The 26,105-nt window shown below is 38.3% G+C and overlaps 1 protein-coding gene across 3 annotated transcripts in view; it reads left to right on the top strand.

Annotated features, from left to right (window-relative positions):
* The window catches only part of D2HGDH (FAD-linked oxidases family protein), a 106,239-nt gene that overhangs the window by 28,680 nt on the left and 51,454 nt on the right, over nt 1–26,105 (top strand). For all 3 annotated transcript variants that reach the window (XM_077391695.1, XM_077391694.1, XM_077391696.1), the window contains exons 3-4: nt 12,205–12,306; nt 12,635–12,682. In XM_077391695.1, coding sequence (XP_077247810.1) covers nt 12,205–12,306; nt 12,635–12,682 — 150 coding nt within the window. The remainder of the gene's footprint in view (nt 1–12,204; nt 12,307–12,634; nt 12,683–26,105) is intronic.

The following is a 26,105-nucleotide window of genomic DNA, read 5'->3' as shown; positions in this document are numbered from 1 at the left end:
TATGAAAGGTTAGTACCTCTTTGAACTTGTATTTGTACATTCTATCATGAGGTACTCCATAGGCTTTATATTTTATCTTCCTTGGAGTGTTTGTGAGCTTTCAAAGTTGTAATCAGTCTATCTAAGAGGCAAAGAGAGTTCTTATTTTTATTTCTTCATTTGTTTGTGAGGGTCTCCGATTCGGCCCGTTAAGAAAAATGAATCATTGTAAGAGAGAGGTGGCCTCGCAAGGCTTCATGCGAAAATGGTGTGATCCCTTTGAAGGAGAAGTTGGTGTACGGATTTGAGATTCGACTGTTGAAGAATCTTATTGGTTTAGTGGAGATCCCAATGAGGAAAACTTGGAAGAGTGGAGTAGGTCAAGTTGTGACCGAACCACTATAAAACTTGTGCCTTGTGGATGCTTTCTTATCTCATTCTCTTTGCACTTTGGTGGTTGGTAATCTATACCCTTTACTTGTGTTTATGTTTCATTGAACAGGGGTTAGAGTATACAAGCATAAAGTCATATCTAATCCCTATCCTACATTATATTTATTGATTGATAAAGGGTTAGACTTGTTAAGGCTTAATGGGTAAATTGATTTTAATAATCTACTTAATTAAGCCTAAATTTTTTAATTAGCCAATTCACCCCCTCTTGGATTGTCATCTTGTATTTTAGAAACAAAGGTATTGGGAAAATAATTTGGTGGATTGAGCGGAGGTATGAGTCGTCTAGGAATAACGAAATTCCAAGCCGGCCTTGGGTTTTAGCGCACCCCATTGGCGGTAAATGCATCCTCTTAGACCATGATGTCAAGAGGCGGAGTGGCTATTAAGCACGTCGTAAACAGTCATTCATGCCCGCTAATTGTTGACGAGGGTAGTGGAACGTATTGGAGGCAAGGTAACAAGCTATGAGGAGCTGAATTGCCTTGGAGAGTCGTCTCATGTATTAAATTAATAATAAACATAAACCTCTTAAATGTAAAATGTTGTATGTTTTATGAGATCAGTAGATTCACATTCAATGAATATTATGGCGGATTCTTTTATTAATATTTCATGTTTCAATTTGAAATAATTATCACATGTTCACTATTGAATTAATTTGTATGCTTTTAAACTCAAGAGTTGTTTAATTGTATTTGTTTAGGTACCGAATGAGTCTACTTAGTTCGTTAAACCAACCCCTTAAAAAAAATCCGACACAGGTTTTGTTGCAGGTTTCGCAACATGGGATGACATGCTAACGAGGAGATCTAGAATTAAAAGGGGTGTGCAAGAGCGAGGATAGAGTAATTGGTGTGGCTGTGTGGCCTTTGCGGCTATCCATCATATTCTTAGTTTGTTTCTGTTTTCTTTTTTGTTATTATGTCAAATCCTCTTGTTGGATCCTTTAGTAAAATTTTAACTGAGTTTAAAAAAAAAATTATTGTCTTTTGTTAACGGTCCGGGTTTAGAGTTATTCAAAAAATCCGGGTCGTTACAGGTGATATCAGAGCATAGGTTTAGTGATCTTAGGTGCGCCTGTGAGTTTGGGTACATCATGGGGAAGGGTAGATGCATGGAAGGAGCAATTAGGAAACGACACAACATATTTGTGTGTACCGGGCACATGAGTTAATTGTGTTGTAAGAAACCACTTAACAGACTCACGTGCATCTGGGACGCTGGTTGACATGTGAGCGAGTTGTGTGGTGGAAGATAAAAATGTTTAGGTGAGAGCTCCATGGGCGATTTAGGCTAACCAGGAACACTTAGTATGTGAGGGTTGGTTATGCTGGTATGGGACAATGTAGAGAACTCAAACATATTTAGAGCTTGGTTGTGTGAGTGTTGATTATGCTGGTATGGGACAGTATAGTGGACTCAAACGCGCTAACAGTGCTTGGTTCGTTTAGAAAAAAATTATTATGTCATTCTCTCACATAGACTGGGATAATCTGGTAGTGAGTTAATTGTGTGAGGAAGTGAGATAGGCTCATGTGGACTAAAAGCAATTTGATTAGTATGCGAGTTAACTATACTGGTATGGGTACGCCATAGGAAAGGGATAGTTAGACATGACTCAATTAAAAACTATGCACCCCCCTCATGATTCTCATAATACACTTTGAAGAAAACGCATCACCAACATACGTTACTTAATCACATTTGACAACACGAATAATGAACCAAGCCATACCATCAGATGTTGTTTGTTCATAACTAAATTCTATGGTTCACTATTCGCTAAAGACTAGAACTAATGAACGCCGTAATATATCGTTGGGTTAAGACACACACTAATGAAATCCTTAATACGTTGTTTGTTAATTATTAAATTTTCCCTTCAAATTCATAAACCATATCTACCTTAGAAATTTTCAAAGATTGTTTGGAGAGGTACTCCCCTTTGATTGTGTTGTTTGCATATCGCCTTAGTCTTGTAACTTTAATACATGAAAAAATTTAACTTAAGGGAATTTAGGGAGTCGAATTTCGGGGACAAAATTCCTTTAAGGGGGGTAGAATGTAAAGACCTGGCCCCACACGGGCCTAGAAAGTTAATAACCTTAATTAATCTCTGGATCGTAGATCCCCAGACCAAAAATCAAAGTGTATTTTCGTTTTTTAGAATAACAAATTTTTGGGGCATCAATTCTTGTCCGTTCGACATGATTTTGGTCTCAGTAGATGGGTATTTCGAATACGTATCCAACGGATCCAAGATTTAGCGATTCAAACGTGATTTGAGTAAGTTATGAGCCTTTTTATGTCAGTGCGCCGTTGATCACTCCGTTTTCAGCTATCACTCCACTGCAGGATATATTTTCTTGATAGTATATGTAGATGATATCGTGATCACAGGAAATGATCAAGCTGGTATACGGAGATTGAATACTTTCCTTCAGGGAGAGTTTTCCACCAAAGATTTGGGATCCCTAAGATATTTTCTTGACATTGAGGTAGTGCGTTCTCGCTACGGGCTTTCTCTGTCACAAAGGAAGTACACTTTAGATATATTGGAAGAGATAGGCTCTATGGGAGTGAAACCTGAATCAACACCTATGGATCCTAATGTTAAACTCTTTCCTGATCAGGGAGAGTTGATTGAAAACCCAGGACAATACAGGAGACTTGTTGGGAAGCTGATTTATTTGACAGTTACTCATCCTGATATCTCGTATGCAGTGGGAATTGTTAGTCAATTCATGCATTCTCCTCGCACATCTCAATGGGCAACAATAGTTCAGATTATCAGGTTCTTGAAAGGTACGCCAGGGAAATGACTATGTTTCAAGAGACATGGTCATGAAAGAGTAGAAGGGTATATTGATGCAGACTGGGCATGATCTCCAGCAGATAGGAGGTCTACAACTGGTTATTGCACCTTCGTTGGAGGTAATATGGTGTCTTGGAGGAGCAAGAAGCAAGACATTGTATCTAAATCTAGTGCAGAAGTAGAATACATAGCTATGTCATACAACAGTGGAGAATTGATTTGGTTACGCTCTTTTGTCAGAGATTGGTCTTTCATCTCTAGATCCTGCACGGTTATATTATGATAACAAGTCAGCAATTTATATTGCCACTAATCCAGTCTTTCATGAAAGAACCAAACATATTGAGGTAGACTGTCACTTCATTCGTCATAGAATTCAAATAAGCGAGATATGCACTATGTTCACTCGATCAGCAGATCAACTCGCAGATGTGTTCACTAAACCATTGGGGCTAGCTAAGTTAAATGATGCTTGTAACAAGCTAGGAATGTATAATATATACATTCCAGCTTGAGGGGGAGTGTTAGACGTATATACCCTTCATTAAGGGTATTTCAGTCATTCATTTTATAAAATATAGTAAAATACATTTTTGTGGTAGGGGAGAGTAACTCTCTCATTCTTACGACTCTCTCTTTCCCTCTGCCTCGTGTCTCTCTCTCCCTCACTCGTCTCTCTCTCTCTCTCACTCTTACACCATGTAATATAACAGGTCTCCAATCAGAAATGCATTTTTTACATTGATCTGATTCATGGCCTAGAATAATTCGTTTTAAGTTAGCAAAACTCTAATAGAGTTCATTTTAGCTACAAAAGCAATGGTCTCCTTGTACTCCACTTCATAGGTCTGTGTATCACCATTTCCCTCCACTCCCAATCATCATCCTTGAATGCAAATCCTGAAAGACAAAATAAGTTGGAAAAAAATTCACTCTACAATTCAAGGATTTAATGATGGTAATTATGGATAGAAAATTATTGGTAAGGTTTGGGACATGTAGAATAGATGAAAGAGATGCTAGGATGGATAGAGACCTCCTTTTCCAGCAATAACAGATAGAGACCCGTTTGCAACCTTTACTTTTTTCCTACTAGATCAGATGTAATAACTAGGAAAAGCATATGGCATGCTCGTCATACGGTTAGAAGCACCTGAATCAATAAGCCATGATGAGGAAGTAGAATAGTTGTAACGACCCAAAAACCGTATCAGGCCGTTACCACAAACAGAACACAAACTTGTAACAAAATTTACCAAGATTTTTTTTTTAAACCACAAGAGAACAATTATTAACCATGGCAATTTATTTTGAACATTAATGAAATTAACCATCTAACTAATATAGTCTCTAAATAAAAATTCATCTCCTCCACTAGGAATACCCAGTCATAACATAACAAAACAATAAAAGTAGAAATAAAATGATCTCTACTAAAGATGACGATAACCGTCATCAATTTATTCATTCGTTCGTTCCCCCTCTGCGCAATAGATCTAGTCGACCCCATTTGTGTTTGTCTCAACGCCATCTAAAGTTGTGAAACCTGTAGGGTGGATTTTTGCTGTTAGTTCATAGAACTATACAGAGTCATTTGGTTAAACAAGTACTAAAAATAATTACTAAATTAAAGTGCATAATTGAACCATTAGTGAGCATAGATTAATAACTATATTTGTAAGAATATGGCAACTAAATAATTAAAAAGAGAAACTATGTATCACGACATAACCATAATTACACTAGCATTGCATAGCAAATCAATAATAACTCTAGATATGTTATTAATAATGTGATTAAAATTCAGAAGTATGAGATGTGTAACATGAGATAACTTTCCTAAAGTACTCAAGCTCCTAAATAGCCTGTTACCTTGCCCACCGATACGTTCCACTACCCCTGCTCATAGATAGTGGGCACGGGGGACTTTTTACGATGCGTCTACTGGCCGCTCCGGCTCTTGACGTCGTGGTCTAAGATGATGCATTTACCGCCAAGTGGGTGCGCTAAAACCCAAGGCCGGCTTGGAATTCTATGATTCCTGGACGACTCATCCTTTGCCCAAACTACCATATGACCCTCATGCTCATGCATTTATTTTTTTTGCAAGTGTATTGGTATTATTTACCAATCATTATTCATATACCAGTTTAAACAATTTCTATACTTCAATTCTTCAGTCTATAGTAATATTGTTAACTTACCAACTTCTCCAATAGCTTAAGCTGTTGGAGAAAGGCGTTATTTATCTTTTATACTTTAACACTCCTCCGCACGTGTGGCCCACTTGGCAAACACGTGGCACATGTGGTCCCACTTTGGGCCGACCATCGCATGTGGATTTTTGCTATCCGGGAGGTTTGAACTCGAGACCTTTGGCTCTGACACCATGTTAACTTATCAACTTCTCCAATAGCTTAAGCTGTTGGAGAAAGGCGTTATTTATCTTTTATACTTTAACAAATACTAACATAGCAGGATATGAAACCACTATCATTCAATGATTCTGCAGTTCAACCATATCATAATAATAATCTCATGCTTGCTAAATAATTCCTATCATTCACATTTAAAATCAATAATTATTTGAAGTACTAAAATAGAGTACCCTTGAATTTAAACTGGATTTTGTGGGGCAAAACCTGAAAATCTCTAAGTGAGAAGAGACTGTGATCGACCTGAAATATAAGGTAGCATGTACATTATTTTTTCAAGTTTCCTTAATTTTCCTCTAGGCTAAATTTCGAAAACACTTTTATGTTTTTGTTTCACTTTTACGTTAGTTATCCGTTTATTTATCTAAACCATCAAGTTCTAATTAAGTTTTAATCAAGTACTCAATCCTAGATTTTGGGGTTCATATGTCCATTCAAAACCACCAGTTAAAATAAAATTAATTGTTAAGGATTCAAAGTCCAGTCCAATACATGATTTCCATGATTTCCCTCTAGTAGTCAACTATGAGATTTTTAGATTATTCAAACATATCAATAGTTACACCAAGGTTAACTTTCTAAATTTTATCACTTTACAGATTTCACACACAAAAATTATAATTTATATATATGTAGGTTAGTACAAGGAATCCATGTTAATATGCAATCATAATTTTTTTTTTCTAAACTAGCAATTGTTAAGTTTAGGGATTAAATCTATACACACAATAATCATGCTATTTATAACTATTCTCAACAACTAAATTTTTTTTAACATCATTATACACAAGATCACTTATTTAACACGAAATACACTGTTTCGTATGTTTAGGATCATTCATACATGTAAATCACGTTTTTAATACATAGTTACAATTTGATTCTCAATATAACTCTAAAGCTTTAATTGGTTGTTATAATTCCTCTAATCTACTTGATCTTATCAAAAAGCTAATTAGATATATTAAAAGAAAGAACATAACGTAAAATAAGTGGTCGGTGGTCCCACAATGTTTTGACGCAAAACTCTCAAAAATTGGGAGTCGTATACCTATTCTCCCCTAATAGGGATCTTAAATCCCTATAAACTCTCACGAATTCCATTTTTTTCTCTTCCCTTCTTTATTTCTTTAATTAATTAGTTTTCTTGCTATATTTAAGGTATTTTCAATACTTATCTTTGATATTTAAAGAAATTAACAGATTTTGGGGGTTTTAAATCTATAGAAAGTGGGCCCAATATGGCGTAAGCACACTCCCACTAGCACAGCGATAAAATCTGAAGAGATTTCATCCCTAAATTTTCGAAGAGAAAATCCTATTTAATCTTTTTATTTCTTATTTACTTATATACCCATATTTGTATTATCTCTAAATTAGGTTTTAATTTAATTTAGAAATTAAAAGATGCAATTTAGTGGTCCCACATCACAGAATAATTAAAATTCAATAAGAAAGATAAGGGGGTCGTTACAGTTGTTGAAACCAATGTACCTGTGTGACCATAACATGATGTAGATGGACTCTTTAACCAGGATACTTTATGGCGCAATTGCTCCAATTCTTCCTCAAAAATTGAGACTATCCGAGAAGAGTGGGTAGCAACATATATTGACGAATCATGGGAAACAACCGATAAGCATTGGATGTAGAATACTCTACTGTAGACATTTTGGTAGCTGTAAGAATACTATGCTTGTGATTGTACATAGTTGGACAACAAACAAGCTTCCAACAATGCTCCCTGTCATGCCTTGTCTTCCCTCAATGAGTACACTTCAACTGTTCATTTTTCTTGCTAAACCTCAATGAGGCAAGTACTAGAGGGCGAGCCTTGGCGCAATGGTAAGGTTACTCTATTGTGATTTGGTGGTCACGGGTTCAAGTCACGGAAACAGCCTCTCTGAAAAGCAGGTGTAAGGCTGCGTACATCTAGCCCTCCCCAGACCCCGCAATGGCGGGAGCCTCGTGCACTGGGCCGCCCTTTTTAGTAGAGGCAAGTACTAATTTCTCGAGTACTAATCACTATGAACTTGAGGATAGACTCGATTCAGGGAGGGCAGCTCTTCTCGTCCAAGTAATTAAATCCCTATCAGTTCAAATTTTGGATTAAGACCTATAAGAAACTCAATGATGCGATTGCACTCCACTTCTTCTTATGAGTGATGGCATCTCCAGTGGATAGGTTCTCAAGGGTCATAGAAATCAAGCTCCTCCCACATGTCTGAGGGCTACAAAATAGTTGGCCAATAACTTTTTCCCCGCCTAAGATGAGAAATGTCTTGTCATAGCTAGTACCATGGTTTTAAATTTCGGCCGAAATACCGAAATTTTGACCGAAATTGTAACATTTTTACTGAAATTTAAACCGAAACTGAAATTTCCAATTTCCACCGAAATTTCGTTTTCAGCTGAGGGCGAAACTGAAACTGAAATTTCTATCCTTGGCTAGTACATTTGAGCAAAATTCTTCACCTAAGAATAAATTTGAGCTTTACCATCCTAAATATCTTTGGCTGCTTTTAGAAACATGAAGCGACTACTAATATCAAGTTCCATCGAACTCACTAGATAAGACGAGAGAGGGAGCTTTTTGCTTCCTACCGGTCATGTGTCGGATATGTAGATGCCAGTTGCTTTGTCGTTCCTGTCAAATCGCCAAGCTTGCCTCTCCCCACTATAAACATCTTCACTGCCCCATTGCTTGTATGACCATCAATTTTACTTTCATCATTGACACTCGTAGATTATCCAAGGAATTTCCTAGCAAATTCAAATTTCCTTAGTCCCCGGTATTAGGTGAATTAACTCAGTGCTTTTTGACATCTCAACATACGAAAAACAACTCTTTCGAAGCTTTCTCTTGTTTAGGTTCACATTTGTCAACCCCAAATAATCCTCTAGAAGGCAACTAAACACTGATTGTTTTGCCAACATTCTCAAATGATGTTAATGAATCATTAAAACAAACTATAGCAACGCTTATTAGGTTCATACCTCAAGATGCCAACAAAAAATTGAGAAAAACCCTTTGGGCAGCACATTAGATCTAAAAAATCATTAGAACTAACCCAAATCTGATCCAAACTTCACGAGACCAGAAGCAAAAGGTTCCTTACCAAAAAATGATCCAACTAGGTCCAATCCATGCAAGAGAAAGTCTCAAATCATCACATTCATCTTTTTTCAGATTCTGACCCATTTTTTCCAAACATTAAACTCTTATCAGATGCTTCAATGGAATCTGAAAAAATAACCATAAAATAACCTTACAACTGCTGATGTCAGCAGCTTCCTGCACATTCTCTAGATGTCTTTGATCAGTATATGTGCAGTTTCGATCACGAGACCAGAAGCAAAAAGTTCCTTACCAAAAAATGATCCGACTAGGCCCAATCCATGCAAGAAAAAGTCTCAAATCATCACATTCATCTTTTTTTAGATTCTGACCCATTTTTTCCAAACATTAAACTCTTATCAGATGCTTCAAAGGAATCTGAAAAATATCCATAAAATAACCTTACAACTGCTGATGTCAGCAGCTTCCTACACATTCTCTAGATGTTTTTGATCAGTATATGTGCAGTTTCGATCTCGTGGCTCTGACACCAAATTGAAAATACTGACAGAATGTGTAGAGTTTGGAAGATGGGACGAAAGGAAGAAGAGGAGTGAAAAATTATAGGGAAAGGGAAAATGCGATTAGTTGTTCTCATGTCCCTGTGATTGATTTATTAGGGTAATAAAATATTAATGAAAAGACAAATATACCCCCAGCTACATGAGTAATTACCTGTGTACCAAATTGTCATAGCAGGACTAAGAAACCCCTACATCTCAACACCCTTGATAGTAGCAATAGAGATGGCCACATGCAAATAATTAAGTTTGCTAACATGTCCTAGTCTTTGACTTGTCAATGCCAGAGGTCTTAGTGTACCCTTTAGCTACTATTCTGTATTTTAACCTGTCAATTGTACCATTTAGGAGACACTTGGCTGTATGGATCCATCTCCAACCAATCACATTTTTTTGACAGGCAGATCAATGAGCTCCCACATATTATTGTTTTGCATGAGAGCTGCCATCTCATCCATCGCCCTTCAAGGACACATTAGTTGTATAGGAAACAACTTCACTAGATAAAAATGCTGGAGACAACTGGAAGAGGAACAAGAATAGATAAAGATGGAGATGTCATTTCATGAGAATTATGGAGGAAATCAATTATAAGAGTAGACGCCTCCAAAAAAATGGAGTATTCTCAAACATAGTAACATCAACACAAACCTTTTTCGAACACTAAGATGATCGCATCATTGCCCTTTTTGGGTGCGAGAATATCCTAGAAAAACACTTTTACATCACGAGAATAATTTATCAGTTAGTTGACCTAACTAACGAAAAAAAAAAAAAAAAACAGATTACCAAATACACAAGCAGGAATGGAAAATACCGCAATGCTCGGAAAAAAAGGGCAAATTGAGGAGAATTGCGTCTTGACATGCTGTTAATAAAGCATTTTTCAATGAACCTTTGGTAGATGCATGTTGAAAAGTAATGTACAAGTGACTTCAATGATATACCTATGTTTATACATTCTGCCATACCATTTTGTTGGGTAGTATGAGCACAAGAGGTTTGAATTTGACGAAGAATACCATGCAACAAAGATAACTATAAAACTCTTGTGATATTCTCTTTAGCATTCTCAGAACATAAAAGGTATATTCCTATCAAATGTAGTCTGAACTTATTTTTGACATAGTTTGAAAAATAGACAAGATCTAAAATCTATTTTTCATTAAATATAACCAAGTCTTTTACAAAGAGGAAAATGTTACTGCTCCAATCCATCTTAATCAACTGTAGAAGGAAATGAGTCAATTGATTGCCACAAAGTAAGCTTTCTCTTCTTTGACCCATAAACGAAGTCAATAATATATTCATAAATTTTTACCGGTTTTAGGAAAAGTTGCCTCTCTCTCCCATTGTTATTTGACTTTCTAAAAACCCAACAAAATTATTAGATTTTATAATTTCATTCCTATTTTCACAAAAGATGACATATTCTTACCTTTATTTAGACTATATACTTTCAGAAGTGTTTTCGATGTGTTTTAGATGGAATCTTCCAGCTTTTTTCCATTTGGTATGTGTTTCGGGGAAGGGTCACACGTGCTTTATATGTTTGTTACGTGTTTAGAACTTTCATTTCTACTCGTTCTTCAAAATGAATTTGGAATTTTTCTCTACAGATTTCGATTGAAATGTTTATTGCTCTTAAAGTATAAAAGATTAAATAACGCCATCTCCATCAGCTTAAGCTTTTGGAGTAACTGATTGTTTCACATGGTATCTAAGCCAAAGGTCCTGAGTTCAAACCTCATTAATAGCAAAAATCCACATGCAATGGCCAAACCCAAAAGAGGGGCCACATGTGCCACGTGTAGGCCAACCCTAGAAAGAAGGGGCCACACATGGGGGGGGGGGGGGTGTTAAAGTATAAAAGATCAAATGATGCCATCTTCATCAGCTTAAGCTTTTGGAGTAACTGGTTGTTTAACAATTCCAAATTTAGAATTTTCGTTTTCCCTATGATTTTCTTAAGTTTGCAAGGATTTCCATTGGTACTGGTCATTTATATCTTCAATTGAAAAGTTGATGTGTGTGCATAGTTGTCAACCACTGACTCGACTCGTGACTCGATTTCTTAATTTTATGACTTGTGACTTGACTCGACTCGTGACTCAAAAGAGTTTTTGACAAGAACAAAAATTTAGTTAAAAAAATATAAATAACTATATGCTTGTAACTTGCATGTACAAAATAATTAAGTTATAAGTTCCAACATCTAAGTTTTCAACCATCAAAACAAGAATGCCCAAGCCCAGTGACTCAACTCGACTCGTAAGAGTCTTATTTTTTTTAGTCGAATCCCAGCGACTCGTTTGAGTCACCAGACGATTCGGACAAGTCTTCAACATAGGCGAGTCACCAATGTGACTTGCCTCGAAAGCCGAACGACTCAACTCGGGAGTTGACTCGTACGAATCGTAAGAGTTTGACAACTGAGTGTTGGTTTTTTTTTTTCTTTTTGTTTTTTGTTTTTTTTTTCTTTTGGGTGTCGGGGGGGGGCGCTAAATTTCATGATATTTGAGAAATTGCTGGAGTTTTGGATTTTAGAACTTCAGTTTGTTTAAAAAAAAGATGAGATTTTCTTGGGTCATACAAAGCAATGGTTTCTCTTCAGCTGCTAAAAGAATGTTCCAGGATGAGGCATTCTACATTCATGATATTTTAGTTTTGCCTTATTAATTCTTAATTGGCACTTGTATGACCAACTTAAACAGGACATCTTTTCTTGTTGTGCTTAGCAGTCTGCATTTTGCCAATAATTTTTTGATGTTCCTAGTTAGCGCTGAAGAACTTTTTAGAGATTGTAGAGCTAGGTAATGCATCAACCAATTATAGACATGGAATTTGATTTGCTTTTTTATTATGTGCTCAATTCTACAGATATCACAGATTCTGAAATATTGTAATTCTAGACGATTGGCTGTTGTTCCACAAGGTGGTAATACCGGTCTTGTTGGTGGAAGCGTGCCTGTTTTTGATGAGGTAATTTGGTTGCTAACATGTTGACAACAAAAGATTTAAAAAAAAAAGATAAACGAAAAGTGTACCTTGTACTCATGTTGCCGACAGATCTGTAGACGCACGTCTACATTCTAGTCCCATGGAAATATGTTTTGCTATCTCAGTATTCTGACTTGCTCGAATATATATTTTCACGTTTTATGGCTTTGAACTTGATGCATATGCATAGAGTATTTGTCAGCATCAGCAAACAAACAGAGATATTCTGAGTACATACACTTAAAGATTCCGAAGTTCTGATTTTGTTCTTTCATATGTTAGCATCAACCTTTGTATAATATTTGTGCAGGTGATTATCAACATTGGTTCCATGAACAACGTAATCTCTTTTGACAAGGTAAGAGATTTATCACAGCTGAAACATAATTATCTACATTTTCATTATCGCCATCTTTCAATCTATCTATATTATATATACCAAGCATGTTTCTTTTTTTGAAGAAGCTAAGCATGTTTCTGTTCGCAACAAATTTCACATGCATGAAAAAGAGAATCACACATAAAAATGCATTGAGATTAAATCCCTTTTGCTAGAAGAGGTTTTATTAATTTTGGCAGGGATCGTACACTTCCGGCTTTATCGGCTGCTCCAGAGGGGGGGGGGGGGGGGCTTCATCAAATATCTGATTTTTGTAATCAGATCTTCTCGGATGCGGCATTTCCTTTAATCCTAGAGAAATGGTAATCTTGTTTTCTGAGTCATATCGGATGACTTATTTTCGACTCTTTTATAAAGGGTCTTCTTGGGAAAGAGACACCTTTGAGTCATGTCTTATGATTTTATTTAGACTCTTTTGTAAGAGAGTCCTCCGGAAGAGGAACTCCTTTGAGTCATTTCATCTTTCTATTGGATCTCGGAAGAGAAAGGTCTTCTGTCATCTTTCTACTGGAAGATGCCCTCAGTCGTGTCACACTTCTCATGACTTCCAAGTCATTCCAGAAGATCAATGTTTAATGTGAATTTCAAGCGTGGAGTCATGTTAAGAACTTATTGAAGATGCCCTATTTTCGACTCTTTTATAAAGGGTCTTCTTGGGAAAGAGACACCTTTGAGTCATCTTGTATGATTTTATTTAGACTCTTTTGTAAGAGAGTCCTCCGGAAGAGGAACTCCTTTGAGTCATTTCATCTTTCTATCGGATCTCGGAAGAAAAAGGTCTTCTGTCATCTTTCTACCGGAAGATGTCCTCTGTCGTGTCACACTTCTCATGACTTCTAAGGCCTTCCAGAAGATTAATGCCTCATGTGAATTTCAAGGTTGGAGTCATGTTAAGAACTTATTGAATTCCATGAGTGTAGAAGTCTGGGTTTGACAAGATAAAAGATGAATATGTCAAATGCACAGACTTTGGAGTTGTGTATGCTAGCTTGAACGATGGACATTCCGATTTACGTTCTGATTATTTAATGTGGGATGGCTATTTGTTCAAGGGAACTAAGTTGTGTCTGCCTCGTACCTTCTTGCGAGATTTTATGGTATGGGAATTACATGCTAGAGGAACTGCATGACACTTTGGTCGAGATAAGATCATATCATTGGTTGAATTCATATTTGAGTAGGTTTATATTTTTTAGGTTGTTTATTTGCCTATATATAGGCCACTTTATAACTTATTTTGTAACTTTGATGATTAATTGAATGAATTGAGATTCTCCCCTCTAATTTCCTCTCTTCTTCTTCCCCAAGTCTTCTTTCTCCTCTTTCTCCTCTATTCTTCTTCTTCTTCTTCTCCTATTATCTTCTATTCTTCTCCTTATATTCTCTTCTTCCCCTATTCTTCTAATTCTATCCCCTTTCGTCTATTTCTCTCCCCTTTCGTCTATTTCTCTCCCCTTTTCTCAACTTTTCTTCACGGTGTTGCATCAATTTGGTATCAGAGCTAAATATCCAAGTTTTCGAAGATTGGTTTCCGAAGATCGAGCTGGGAATCGCCCTTAAATTCAGGTTCGTTCATCATCTTCAAAACCCAACAGTCCTCTTCCCTATCCCTAACACTAGAACCCTTTCACCACCTCTACTACAATACCCTCTTATTACCCAACCTAAAAGCCTTGCCGTCTTGATTGCCTCTTACACCCAGCCTAACCACCTGGTAGTTTTAATCCCATGGCCAGCCACCTCTTTGCCATCCATCTATAAACCCTAAAACAAGCCCCACTATATCACTCGAACCTTTCTTTTTCCAACCTTCAATTAACAAAATCTGTAAACAGATTCTAAATCCCTCCACCAAAACCTGTTAGTCTTGTAGATTTATATAAACCCCCAAACCCACTCTGTTTTAAACCCAAAATTGGTCCCTATTCTCTACCACCATCCGAAGCCCATAGTTGCAGCCCAAAGTAGCTTCTGCTATTACGAGAAATAGCCCCTCGAACCTTCTTTTGTTTTTTTGGTTTTTTTTTTAACCCTACAGCAGCAATTTCATTCTGTTCAATAACCACCCAGCCAGACTCTGTTTCAGCAGCATCTAAGTCCTTGATTTTAGACCAGATAACTTGTTGGATTGGTATTCTTTTTGAAGGGGTGATATCACCAAAGCCTTAAAGTGGTGTGGTAGCCTGCAGGCCATACTAATCCATGGGTGGTAGGGACCACCAGGTGAAGCAGTTTTCCTCAATTTGGGAAGTGCAGTCACGTTTATCTGTTGGGTAGTGAAAAAATAACAAGAAAAGCAAGTTGCCTGCCACATCACCATACACTTACTCGGAGGATAAGCAACTGACATGCAATAAAGAGTTACTGCATAGCAGGTTTCCAACAAAGGCAAGTTACTGAGAAGGTAAGATATTGTTTACTTTATGCTTACCTTATTTATTGGGGTAAAAAGGTAATAGTAAAAATGGTAACAACTATTCTTGGTAGCTGTGTGAAAGTAGGCTGGATAACTTGCCTAATAGGTTACCATTCCAAGGCAAGCAGGAGACGCACATTATTTTCCTTTCTTTGGAAAAGTTCCATCATAAATTCTATCCCCCTTTAGTCCCCTTGGGCACCCCCCTATATTAAGTGTTTCTCTACTATCCAACCCCCCCTTCTTTCCTTGGGCAACCCCCTATTTTTACTTACGTTTTCACGTGAGGCTGGCAAGTGAAGAAAAAAAAAGGTGTTATATCTCACCCCCCATATTCCTTCAGACACCCCCCCCCCCCCCATTTAGTACAAACCAATTTAAACCCCCCCTTTTACAGTAGCCACCCCCCAACAAAAAAAACATCAGAAAAATAATCCAAAAAATAGAGAAATAGAATTTTCTTTTTCTCTCCCTACTTTTTCTCTCTTGTTTTCGGGCTATTTTCGCTTGGAATTGGCCTGAGACTTCAACACGAAAGTTGAAGTATTTGATTAGTAGAGCACACCCATCTCAGTTTCAGCAACAGACAGTGAGCTTCAACACAGTTTTAGGAGCTATCTCAGCCGTTGATCGCGTCCCTTCCGATTATCAGCTTTCACTCATCCGATTTGAGATCCGAGACATGCGTTGTGTTCCTTTCGACATGACAAACAAATCAAACAGTTGATTTAAGTTTTCGACGTCGATCCCAATGGCTCTGCCCTATGTTCCATATTTTGACGGGTACGATAATCAATATTTCCAAGACCACACTCCCTATAGTTATTATGAGACTGTCTATGGTGGATCAATGCTTTGGATGCATATCATGAGTACTACGGCTATGATCACCGAGCTACCATCTACCCAGCCAGAGAAACTGTACGACAACAACCCGAGAGGTTATGGATAAGTCGAATCACGGACCGTCATCACAGTTCTTTTTTCCGTCAATGGGAGGATGTCCGTGATGAGTTTATGGGTATTTATGCTATAAGGGTATATCGGTATGAAGGACAATTGATGCGTGAAGCTGCTCAACGAGAAGAAGCAGCTCGATGTGAATAAGAAGCAGCAGCTCACAGTGAGAGAAAAGCTGCAGCCCGTCGTGCACGCGAAGCTAAAATTGAAGCTGAGAATTTAGAGCGTTGCATGCGTGAGTCAGATTTGCAGAGCCACTTCACTACTTCCCCTGTACCACTTGTTGATGATATTCTTACGGAGCCCGATGCTAGTATTGATGAGATCATCGATGTTGAGCCTTTGATTCCATCAGATTCGGATTTAGAATCTGAGATGGACGATCCAGAGTTAGAGACTCAGTTGATTGCTGATATCGACATCGTTGCGCATGATGCTTCTGAGATTTTTGCCGCACTAATTGCCGATCATCTAGAGAGCGAGTTCCACTCTTTTGAGGCAGATATTGTGGCAGATCCACGTGAGGCTGATCCATTGCCTGATTCTGAGCCGAGTGACCAGATCGTTGAGGCATTACCAGAGCGTACACAGAACGAGCTGATCATTGAGGATGCCGATTCCATATCATTACATGAGCACACTGATACCATTGCTTCTCCAGTAGATGCCTCGATCAAGATGATTGTGGAGGTCGAGCTCGCCGATTTCAGTGCACAAGATGACCATCTTGACGCTGGTCATGGATTGATACTGCCCATAGCTGTTATACCGATCCAGGGGGAGTACATTGCTGTCTGCCCAATGGTCCCACCTTGGCAATCTTCTATGTTTTGATGATTCCAAACACAAGTTGATTTGTGTTATATTTCTAATGTGTTTGATGTTGAAGTGCATGTGTTGGAAATTCAAGTAATCAAACACAAAAGTCAAGGACATTGGATGGATCGTGGCATGAATCAAATGGAGAGGATCATTTGAAGTCAAAGGAAGATGAAGGCTTGGAGCATTTCATGAAGGCCTTGTGAAGCCAAAAGAATGGAAGAGATGATCCATGTTGACGTGAAGCCTTGAAGTTCAAGAGAAGATTGAAGTGCTTTTCAAGTCAATTTAGTTTTTACTCCTCTCCTTTGTTTTTAGAGATGTCATAGGCACTTAACAAAGGTTTAAAATAAACTTGAAAATGTATTTGAAAATGTAGGACTAAAGCCCATAAACCATGGCCCAAAAGGCCCTGATCTTTTAAAGTAAAAATGGAATTTTATACAGGGCCGGTCGACTGCGGAAGGAGTGCTGGAAATCCAGCACTTGGCTTTCAATAGTGGGCCGGTCGACCGGGGTGTCTTGGACGACTGCGGATAGGTTTCTGTTTCACAGAAATAAATTCGGCACTGTTTGAGCGGGCGACTGCTAAGGGTCGGTCGACCATGGAAAGGTTTTGAGCTTAATTTTTTATCAAACAGGTAGTCCTCGTCAGGCGACCGCCATAGGGTCGGTCGAATGCGACGGTTTGAAATTTGAAATTAAAAAGGTTTGCCCGATAGGGGCGGACGACCGCCGTGGCTTGGTCGACCGCGCCGGTCTGGCAAAAGAGCCGTTGGGGCTTGCGCAGGTTGACTTTTTTAATCCAGTTTTTGACAGTTTTACCCCCAAACGGTCATATTTTCAAATGGGCTATATATACACTATCTAAACCTTCCTAAACTACTCTTTTACATCATCTTGAATATCCTAAAAGAGAAAATCAAAGTGTTTTAGGGCCTCTCTCATCTCTAAGCAAGGAAGTGGATTAGGCTTTTATTTTTAATCTTTTATCCATCATTTGTATCCCTCTTGAAGGGATTTTAGTTTTCTTTCTTGTTTCAATCATTGTAATACGGCAAGTGCGAAGGGATGCGGAGCCATCTCAAGAGCGAGTGTTGGAGACGCGGAGCTTTCTCAGGTTCGTGGCGAGGCTTGCGAGGCAGAGCCGAACCAAGTTGTAATTGGGTTGATTCCCCGCCATTAAGGGAATCTATAGTGAAGCCATCAACGATTGTGTTGGTGGAGTGGAGTAGGTCCGAGGTTGGGGCCGAACCACTTAAAATCTCGGTGCACTCTCTCTTTACCCTTGCTCTTTATTTTGTGGTGTGCATTTTGATTTTTACTTCTTGTATGCTTAATTGGTTTTGCCATTATTTTTAGCTTCCGCATTCATTTTTGGTAAAAAAAATTATAACCCAATTCACCCCCCCTCTTGGGTTGCCATCACCCCTGGGATAGCAGTTGCCATTTTTCCAGCTTCATTACTTGTTAGGAGAAATTCATTTCTTTATGGTTCACCATGGATGATGTCTTCTATATCACTACACTCGCGTTCCATACCACTTTCACAGACATCACGAGCGTTGTACAACATTCCAGAGTTCGACGGATTACGACTCATGCTGCTTGAGTGAGTCGTTTACACATTTGATCCAGGCATACTAGAACTCGAGGGCGAGTTTTTTTCAAGCGGGGGAGAATGATGCAGATAATAGGCCAAATAAGTGGCATATTTGCCCATTAGGACTTTTAGGGATTTATTTCCATATTATTTAGTTTCTAGGATTTTATTTCCATGTTATTTTTAGGAATTCTTATTGTAGTAGGTTTATATTTTTTAGGTTGTTTATTTGCCTATATATAGGTCTCTTTACAACTTATTTTATAACTTTAATGATTAATTGAATGAATTGAGATTCTCCCCTCTAATTTCCTCTCTTCTTCTTCCCCAAGTCTTCTTCTCCTCTTTCTCCTTTATTCTTCTTCTTCTTCTTCTCCTATTCTCTTCTATTCTTCTCCTTATATTCTCTTCTTTCCCTATTCTTCTAATTCTATCCCCTTTCGTTTATTTCTCTCCCCTTTCGTCTATTTCTCTCCCATTTTCTCAACTTTTCTTCACGGTGCTGCATCACCTATCTAATGGGCCCAAGATCACATGATTTGGATGTGATCTGAGCAAGTTATGAGTGTTTTTAGGAAGTGGTAAAGGTCTATTACGGGATTACTATTTTAGGTAAGTTTTTATTTTTACTTAGTTTACTTTGGATTAGATGAATGGTTGAGATTAGTTTTTAGGGAAAATTACATTTACACCCCTCTAGTTTCTGACACATCCACTTCCACCCCTATAGTTTAAAACGTCACAAATACACCCCTGTAGTTTCAATTTGTTTAAGGTAGGCCCCCTCAGCTGAAGATTCGTCCATAGATTGAAGGGTTAGGATGATCCAATGGAGCTGATTTTTTGGGCACACCCTATCTATGTCAGGGCCCATCAAATGAACGCTTTGGATCATCCAAACAATGTGGGCCCACATTATTTGGATGATTTTTTGGTAGTGTTTGGATTTGGGTATGGGCCCACATTATTTGGATGATCCAAAGCGTTCATTTGATGGGTCCTGACATAGATAAGGTGTGCCCAAAAAATCAGCTCCATCGGATCATCCTAACCCTTCAATCTATGGACGAACCTTCAGCTGAGGGGGCAAACCTTAAACAAATTGAAACTACAGGGGTGTATTTGTCACGTTTTAAACTATAGGGGTGGAAGTGGATATGTCAGAAACTAGAGGGGGTGTAAATGTAATTTTCCCTAGTTTTTAACTTTAAGTTATCTTCTAGGTTTTTTTTTCTTATAAATCTATCTTACGAAAGCAATGTAAAATACTTTTGAATATTGAATAGAATTAATTGAGAATGTTTTGTGAGAGCTATTGTAGCTTGGACTTCTTCTCTTCTCCTCTTGGTGGCTTGGAGCCATTCTTCTCTCATCTCCTCTCATCTATTCTCTTCTTTATCTTCTATTTCTTAATCAAATCAACACAAACAAGGTTAGTAAATCAGATTTTCTATTTTCTTTGTTCTTGAACTCTAAAACTAGAAAACCCAAAATCCATAGATCTCCCTTGTTCCCCAAGATCTTATTATGAGATTTTGAAGGATTGTTTTTATGATTAAACCTCAGCCTAAACACCCAAGAACCATAACTTTAAACCCTTTTGAGCCTTGTTGCAATTTTCACCATTTTCAAGCCCTAAAACTAGTTTTAGTGAACCCTAGCCTAAACCTACCATCAAATCAGAGCCTAAACCCTAGATTAACTTTTCTTTTACCTTCTAAACCTTAACCTAAGATTTGGACAGAAGTATTAAACCAAAATCCCAGATCTGCCAAATTACCAAAATACCCCTACAGCCCAAAACTGGACCGTTTTGAGCCTGTTACTGCTGCTGGACATTTTTTTGTTTTTATTCATTGGATATTATTATTTTCATGCTTGTGTTACATCTATTTCATTAGTACTTACATTAGCTTTTAGTTATTTTAATTGGTTACATGCGTAAAACATAGTTTAGGCCTAATTTTGTCATTAACAATTCACCTGAAAGAGCTTTATCTATTGGTTGATTTGTATAAGATTTATTTCATGCTAATTATGTTCCTTCTAATTATTGAATGCATTCTAAGCCTCGATATTGCTGCTGCCCGTTAATTAAACCTTCGTTAAATCAGCCCTAGGTTAGTGCCTTTAGAAGTTTTGAGTCTTTCGAGTCAACCCTAAGCCTTTCCTAAAACCATTATCCCATTAGGAGTGTAGGATTTTCCCTAGATTAGGTATTGTCCTGCATCAGCCTTCTTTCTATTTATAGAATTCTCTTGAAGTGGTTGGCAACTGCCACCTCATCCCTTATCTCTCAACTTCACGATCTCCACTTCCCTTTTTGTGGGGACTTACATAACTTCCTCTTTTCGAATAGTGGATGACTCACTTCTTCTGTTGTGAGAGCTATTTTGTTCCCTAAAATTTAGGGATCTCTTTTGCCTTAGCCACGGGCTCCTTTTTTTTATTTTTTTAGTAAAGTACTTTAACTTTATGTTTATCATTTTTACCTTAGGGAATAATGTGATGTGTAAACACCCATTTTCTCTCTTCTTATTTTACTAAGAGATTTTTCTATTATCTCCTTTTTATAAAATTTCGAGTCCAACAATTTCTTTCCATTGTAATTCGCTTTTTTCTAAGAAGTATTTTATTTGAAAACCTTTCCCCTTTAAATTCGGTTGTACCATATATCAATCATGTTTTGCCATAAAAAACTAAATTTAAAGTGTGCAGTTATTCACAGCTGTCAGCATATTGTTATACATAAACCTTTTCCCCTTCACATTCGGTCTTGCCTTATACCAATAATATTTTTCCACAAAAAACTAAATTTAAATAGCAGTTTAATATGTAATTCTCCTCTGTAGTTATTTTTTTAATGGTATTATTCTCTGTAGTTATACTATTCAAAAATAAATAAAAATTCTCAGTAGTTATTCTCCCCACTTCATTAGGAAAGCCTTCTCTCTCTCTCTCAAAGCTCTATTTTTATCCACGCCTAATTTCTCTCCATTTTATTATGAAATCTCTCTCTCTCTCTCTCTCTCTTAAAGAAATGGAGGTAATACGATTCCATTTTCTACTTATTTTTTTTTTCATGGAATATTTTATTGAAATTTTGGTTTCATGAAAAAATTTTATTAGAATTTTTTCATGGTGGATGTTTTTACCCCTCACACATAGCATGGGTGGGTCCACCATTTTACACCTCATGTTATGATATTGTAGAGCCCAGCGTTTTGCACCAATGGGTGGGTGACGAAATCGAATAAGTTGAAGCTCTTATACCGATTGGATGAATGCTATAGCCGAAGCTTAAGAGTAAGGTGGTGGTAAAGTGAAGGCAAACTAAGGAAATGGGAATGAAAGGGGCAGTTGAAAGGGTTGAAAAGGGCAATGAAAATAGTTAAAAGGGCACTTGGAAATTGGAATGGTGGAAAGGGCACGTGAAACTAGTGAAAATCTTTATTGAGGAATGGTGGTTGTGTAAGGAATGATCAGGTAAGCTAATGGAAGTTTATTATGGTGAAAAGGATAAATCTTGGTTTTCAAGAATTGGTCTTGGAAATAAAGAATGGGTTGGGATTTTAAGGGGAAACACAAGAATGGATGGCTGTAGGGAGTTAAGGAGCTATAGATTCAAGAAGGGGTCTTTGATGGTTAACAATGGGTTAAGGAGGCTAGATTTTATGACTTTGGATGGAAATCTCTCTTGGGAATATATTCAGCTGAGATAAGAGGTGTTTAAGGGGGTTTGGTTAATAGAGATGAATAGATTTCGGCCGGCTAACTTGCAGGTTTTAGGCTTACTAAGCTTCGTTTCAATTCGGCTGAGTCTTGGGTTGAAAACCTGCTAGACGTATGGTGAATTTAGGCTGCTGTTAGGGGAGGTTTTGGGAGGCTTAAATTCAATGGAAAGGGTGGTGATTTGGGAGGGGTGGCTGGTGGCACCTAAATCTAACAAAGAAAAGGGGTTGTTCGTGTGTGGCTGGTGGGGCCTAAATAGTAGGAAAACAGGGCTGTTTGGGATCGGTGTGGACAAGATGTTTTCGTGGCTGAAACATGTTGAAGATCAAGGGTGAGGTTCATAGCTTGACTAATAGAGAAAAGAGTGATTACTAATAGAGAAAAGGGTGATTCGACGCCTAAAACTAAGGACCACAGGTGGCTGTTTGTGAGGCTGTTAGTAGGTTCATTGGGCTGATAGGACTGGGCTTTCACATGAAACAACCCAGGGATCTTGGTGGAAATCGTGGATAAAGAAGGGGCTGAGAATAGACTAATACAAAGGGATGATGGGGCTGGTTTTCAAGATGTATTTGTGAGATCCTAGCAGATAAGTGGTTGCTTCCAATGGTGATTAAAACTTGCCTCGAAACAAGTGCAAGATTGGATGGGGAAGGAAGAAGTCAAGTAAAAATCATTTGTGTTCTACTTCTTGATTTCCAAGGTTGAAGATGAAGATAGAAGGAATAAAATTCCTCTTTTTCTTGAATGGTAGAAGGAATAAAATTCGTAAAAATTTAAAGTTATTTCATAAATAATTCAGCCCAATTTTTTTTACACTTGCATGGCCATATTTACAGGCTTTTCATTGCTTTCCTAATCAACTCAAACTCTTATCCTAGGACAACTAAAATTCCTAAACTTTCCTAAAATTTCTGAAACTGCTAAACAGCCTCAACTTCCTAAAACTTCTAGGACTTTGGAGGACCAATAGTCCAAATAAAATTCGTCCACTTCAGCAAAATCCTAATAAAATAAAATTCCAATAAAAAAACAAAAGAAACTCCTACTAAATGACTCTTGAAGCTCTATGATCAATGTGGGCCGTTGACCCGGTCGGCGTTCCGATCTAGTGATCATCTAGAAATCAGCGGCCTTCAAAAGATAATCTCCTGCCATAATCTGGATCTGATAAACGATCTGTACTGTCTGATAGTCAATCCACCAGTCCTAAGCAATCCGATCACGATTTCGAAGTCTCCGTGCGATCCGATCAATCTAATATGCAATCAGGACCATCTTTGATTGGTGAGATGCAACGCAGTGGGGCCCACTATCCCCGTCCAAACCCATGCATAGTGGGTCCACCATCTTTACCATGCTTTGATGGAGTGGGTCCCACCATCTCTACTCAAAACCATGCATCAACCGGGGCCCACCAATGTACCTCATGTTTTGATGAAGTGATGCCACCATTTTATACTAATGCATAGGATAGTGGGGCTACCAATTTACACCTCATGTTTTGATGGGGTGGGGCTCACTATTTTACACCCTGCATAGCACACTGGGGTCCACCAATTTACACCTCATGTTTTGATGAGTAGCGCCCATCTCCACCAATCCCATGCATAGTGTGGGGCCCACCATTTGCACTTCATGTTTTAATATGGTGGGACCACTATCTTACACCCATGCATAGCATGAGCCAAGAGTGCTAGTCTTTTATAATGAATTTACAGTAGTTTTCGGGAGATGATATTTTCACTCCCCCTGCAGTACGCTTGCGCCCCCCTTATAACGTGAACAATGGGCAACTTTAACGCTTTTTTATGTCAAATCACGTCATGGGGGGGGGGGGTGGTGAGGTGATGGATGAAAATATCATCTCCCAATTTTTATTCGGTTGATTCATAAGTTGGTCACCCTATTCTTACTTTAGCATTGCCTGATTTGTCATACAGTCAAATTCAATTATTGTATTGGTGAACAATATGTAATGTCTGTTTCTAATTTCTCTCAATGTATTGTTGACATTTTGAATGGAACACATCTTTATATAGGGTAGCAATATGAATGACAAAAATTGTGATCTGGTGGCATGAAATGTGTCTAGCAAAGCAGATTTTCTCAGCACCTCTCTATCTCTGACAATCCCTCTCCATACCGTCCATGGTTATTTGGCCCTAATCCCCCAACCTGCCCCAACTGTGCTACAAGAGGAGTACAAAAATAGCAAGAATTTACCCTATGACTTAAGCCTTTGACGGAGGCATTCCTTTAATACAATCGACGCAGTGTAGACAAGAATTGGATTGGTCCTTAGTTGGTGAGGCCTATGTTCTCAAACGGCTAAGCCTGCCACCCATCGACATGGTGGATCAATACCGATGTCTGACCAATCCCAAATGCAGGCAGGAGTAGATCATGGTCGATGATGCGGTTTAAAAGACCTGTGAGCGAGATGATTGATAACAATACATCTCTCCCTGTCATTTCCCTAGTAATTCTAACAACCAGTAGCAATATGAATGAGAAAATTGTGATCTGGTGACTTGAAATATGTTGAGGGAAGCGGATTTTCTTGTTAGAAACATTTGTATACCTTATGCCTGTTTATGGTGGTGTAGGATGTTCCCCGATCAAAGGAGTTAATCGCCTGGTGCTCAGCTGGATGCGGGCAGCCGCTTTGTATACCTTATGTCCGTTTGTGTCTTTACATGTTTAGTTGAGTGTTCTTAAGGGTATATTAGATTTTTGTTTATTCTTTGTATTTAAGAAAGTGTAAAATTTATTATTGTGTTTTAACGATAATCAGTCTATTCCCCCCTCCGCATGAATTTCTCCTCCTTTTGCCTGGTGCTCAGCTGGTTCGACGGCTGCCCGGTGCCGTCTCGGCTCCAGACCCGGTCGTTCGAACGAGTCGGGGCCTCGTTGCCTCCCTAGTGCCCTGCCCGTTTTCAAATTTCAAATCTTCCTTCCATGGTGCTCTGCCAACGTGGGTTTTCAATCCAGCTTGATGTCTGGTGTTGGCAGACCCTCAGATCCCGCCACCCTGTTGGTGGAGCCCGTGATGCTGATTTCCCTAGTCCTTAAACAGAAAGTTAAGTGGCTAGATGATGATTGTAATATTTGTTTAAATCTTTTGGATAGGGTGGGCCCTGATCATCCGACTCATATCTAGGGATGGCTCCTGGAAGTCTTTGTAATGGTGAAAGGCAAATTCGTACTTTTGTCTTTATTGGATAGAGTTGATCCTATTTCTGAATGGTCTATCCCGTCAATGCCTTTTGAGGTTGGCCTCATTGATCTTATCACGAAAAGGAATAATTATTTCAGGTTCCGAGGAGCGGAAAGCTTGGACTTTATTAGTCCAGCTTCTGCATTTTTGCAAGTATTTGAAGGATTTTCTTGGACTTCATTTGCTATTTGGGGCGTTTTTGGTACTCTGGGTGAGTTTATTTCTGGACAACTATGATATCCTCTAGAAATGGAGAATCAAGGTGATCTGTCTGCTTTCTCCGGTGGAAGGAGACGTTTATTTACGGAGGTAATGATTTTAGAAAATATCCTTAAGAGGATTAAATCGATGTCCTATGACGAAGAAAAGGGCTTCTATCATGGACCTGATGCCCAAAGAGATAGCCAAAGATTTGCTTCGTAAGCAATGGGAAATTTTTAAATTGGATGCTCAGGACTGCCCCTTCACCGTATGCTGTCTCTCTGGGACAAGTGAGATTAGGGAAACCCAATCGCCATTATCTTCGCATCCTTTCTTTAAATTCCTATTGGCTGAAGAAAGGACTAATAGGAGGCTAAATTGGGAAGCCAATAAGGTGGTTGGTATCTGACAAGTGGAAGAGAGGATTGCG

This window comes from Tasmannia lanceolata, unplaced genomic scaffold, assembly GCF_043159265.1.
Source record: "Tasmannia lanceolata isolate RefF3 unplaced genomic scaffold, GAP_Taslan_0.1 ptg000012l, whole genome shotgun sequence".
NCBI classification, from domain to species: domain Eukaryota; kingdom Viridiplantae; phylum Streptophyta; class Magnoliopsida; order Canellales; family Winteraceae; genus Tasmannia; species Tasmannia lanceolata.
Note: the sequence above shows the minus strand (reverse complement) of the source record. Positions and strands in the feature narration are given on the sequence as shown.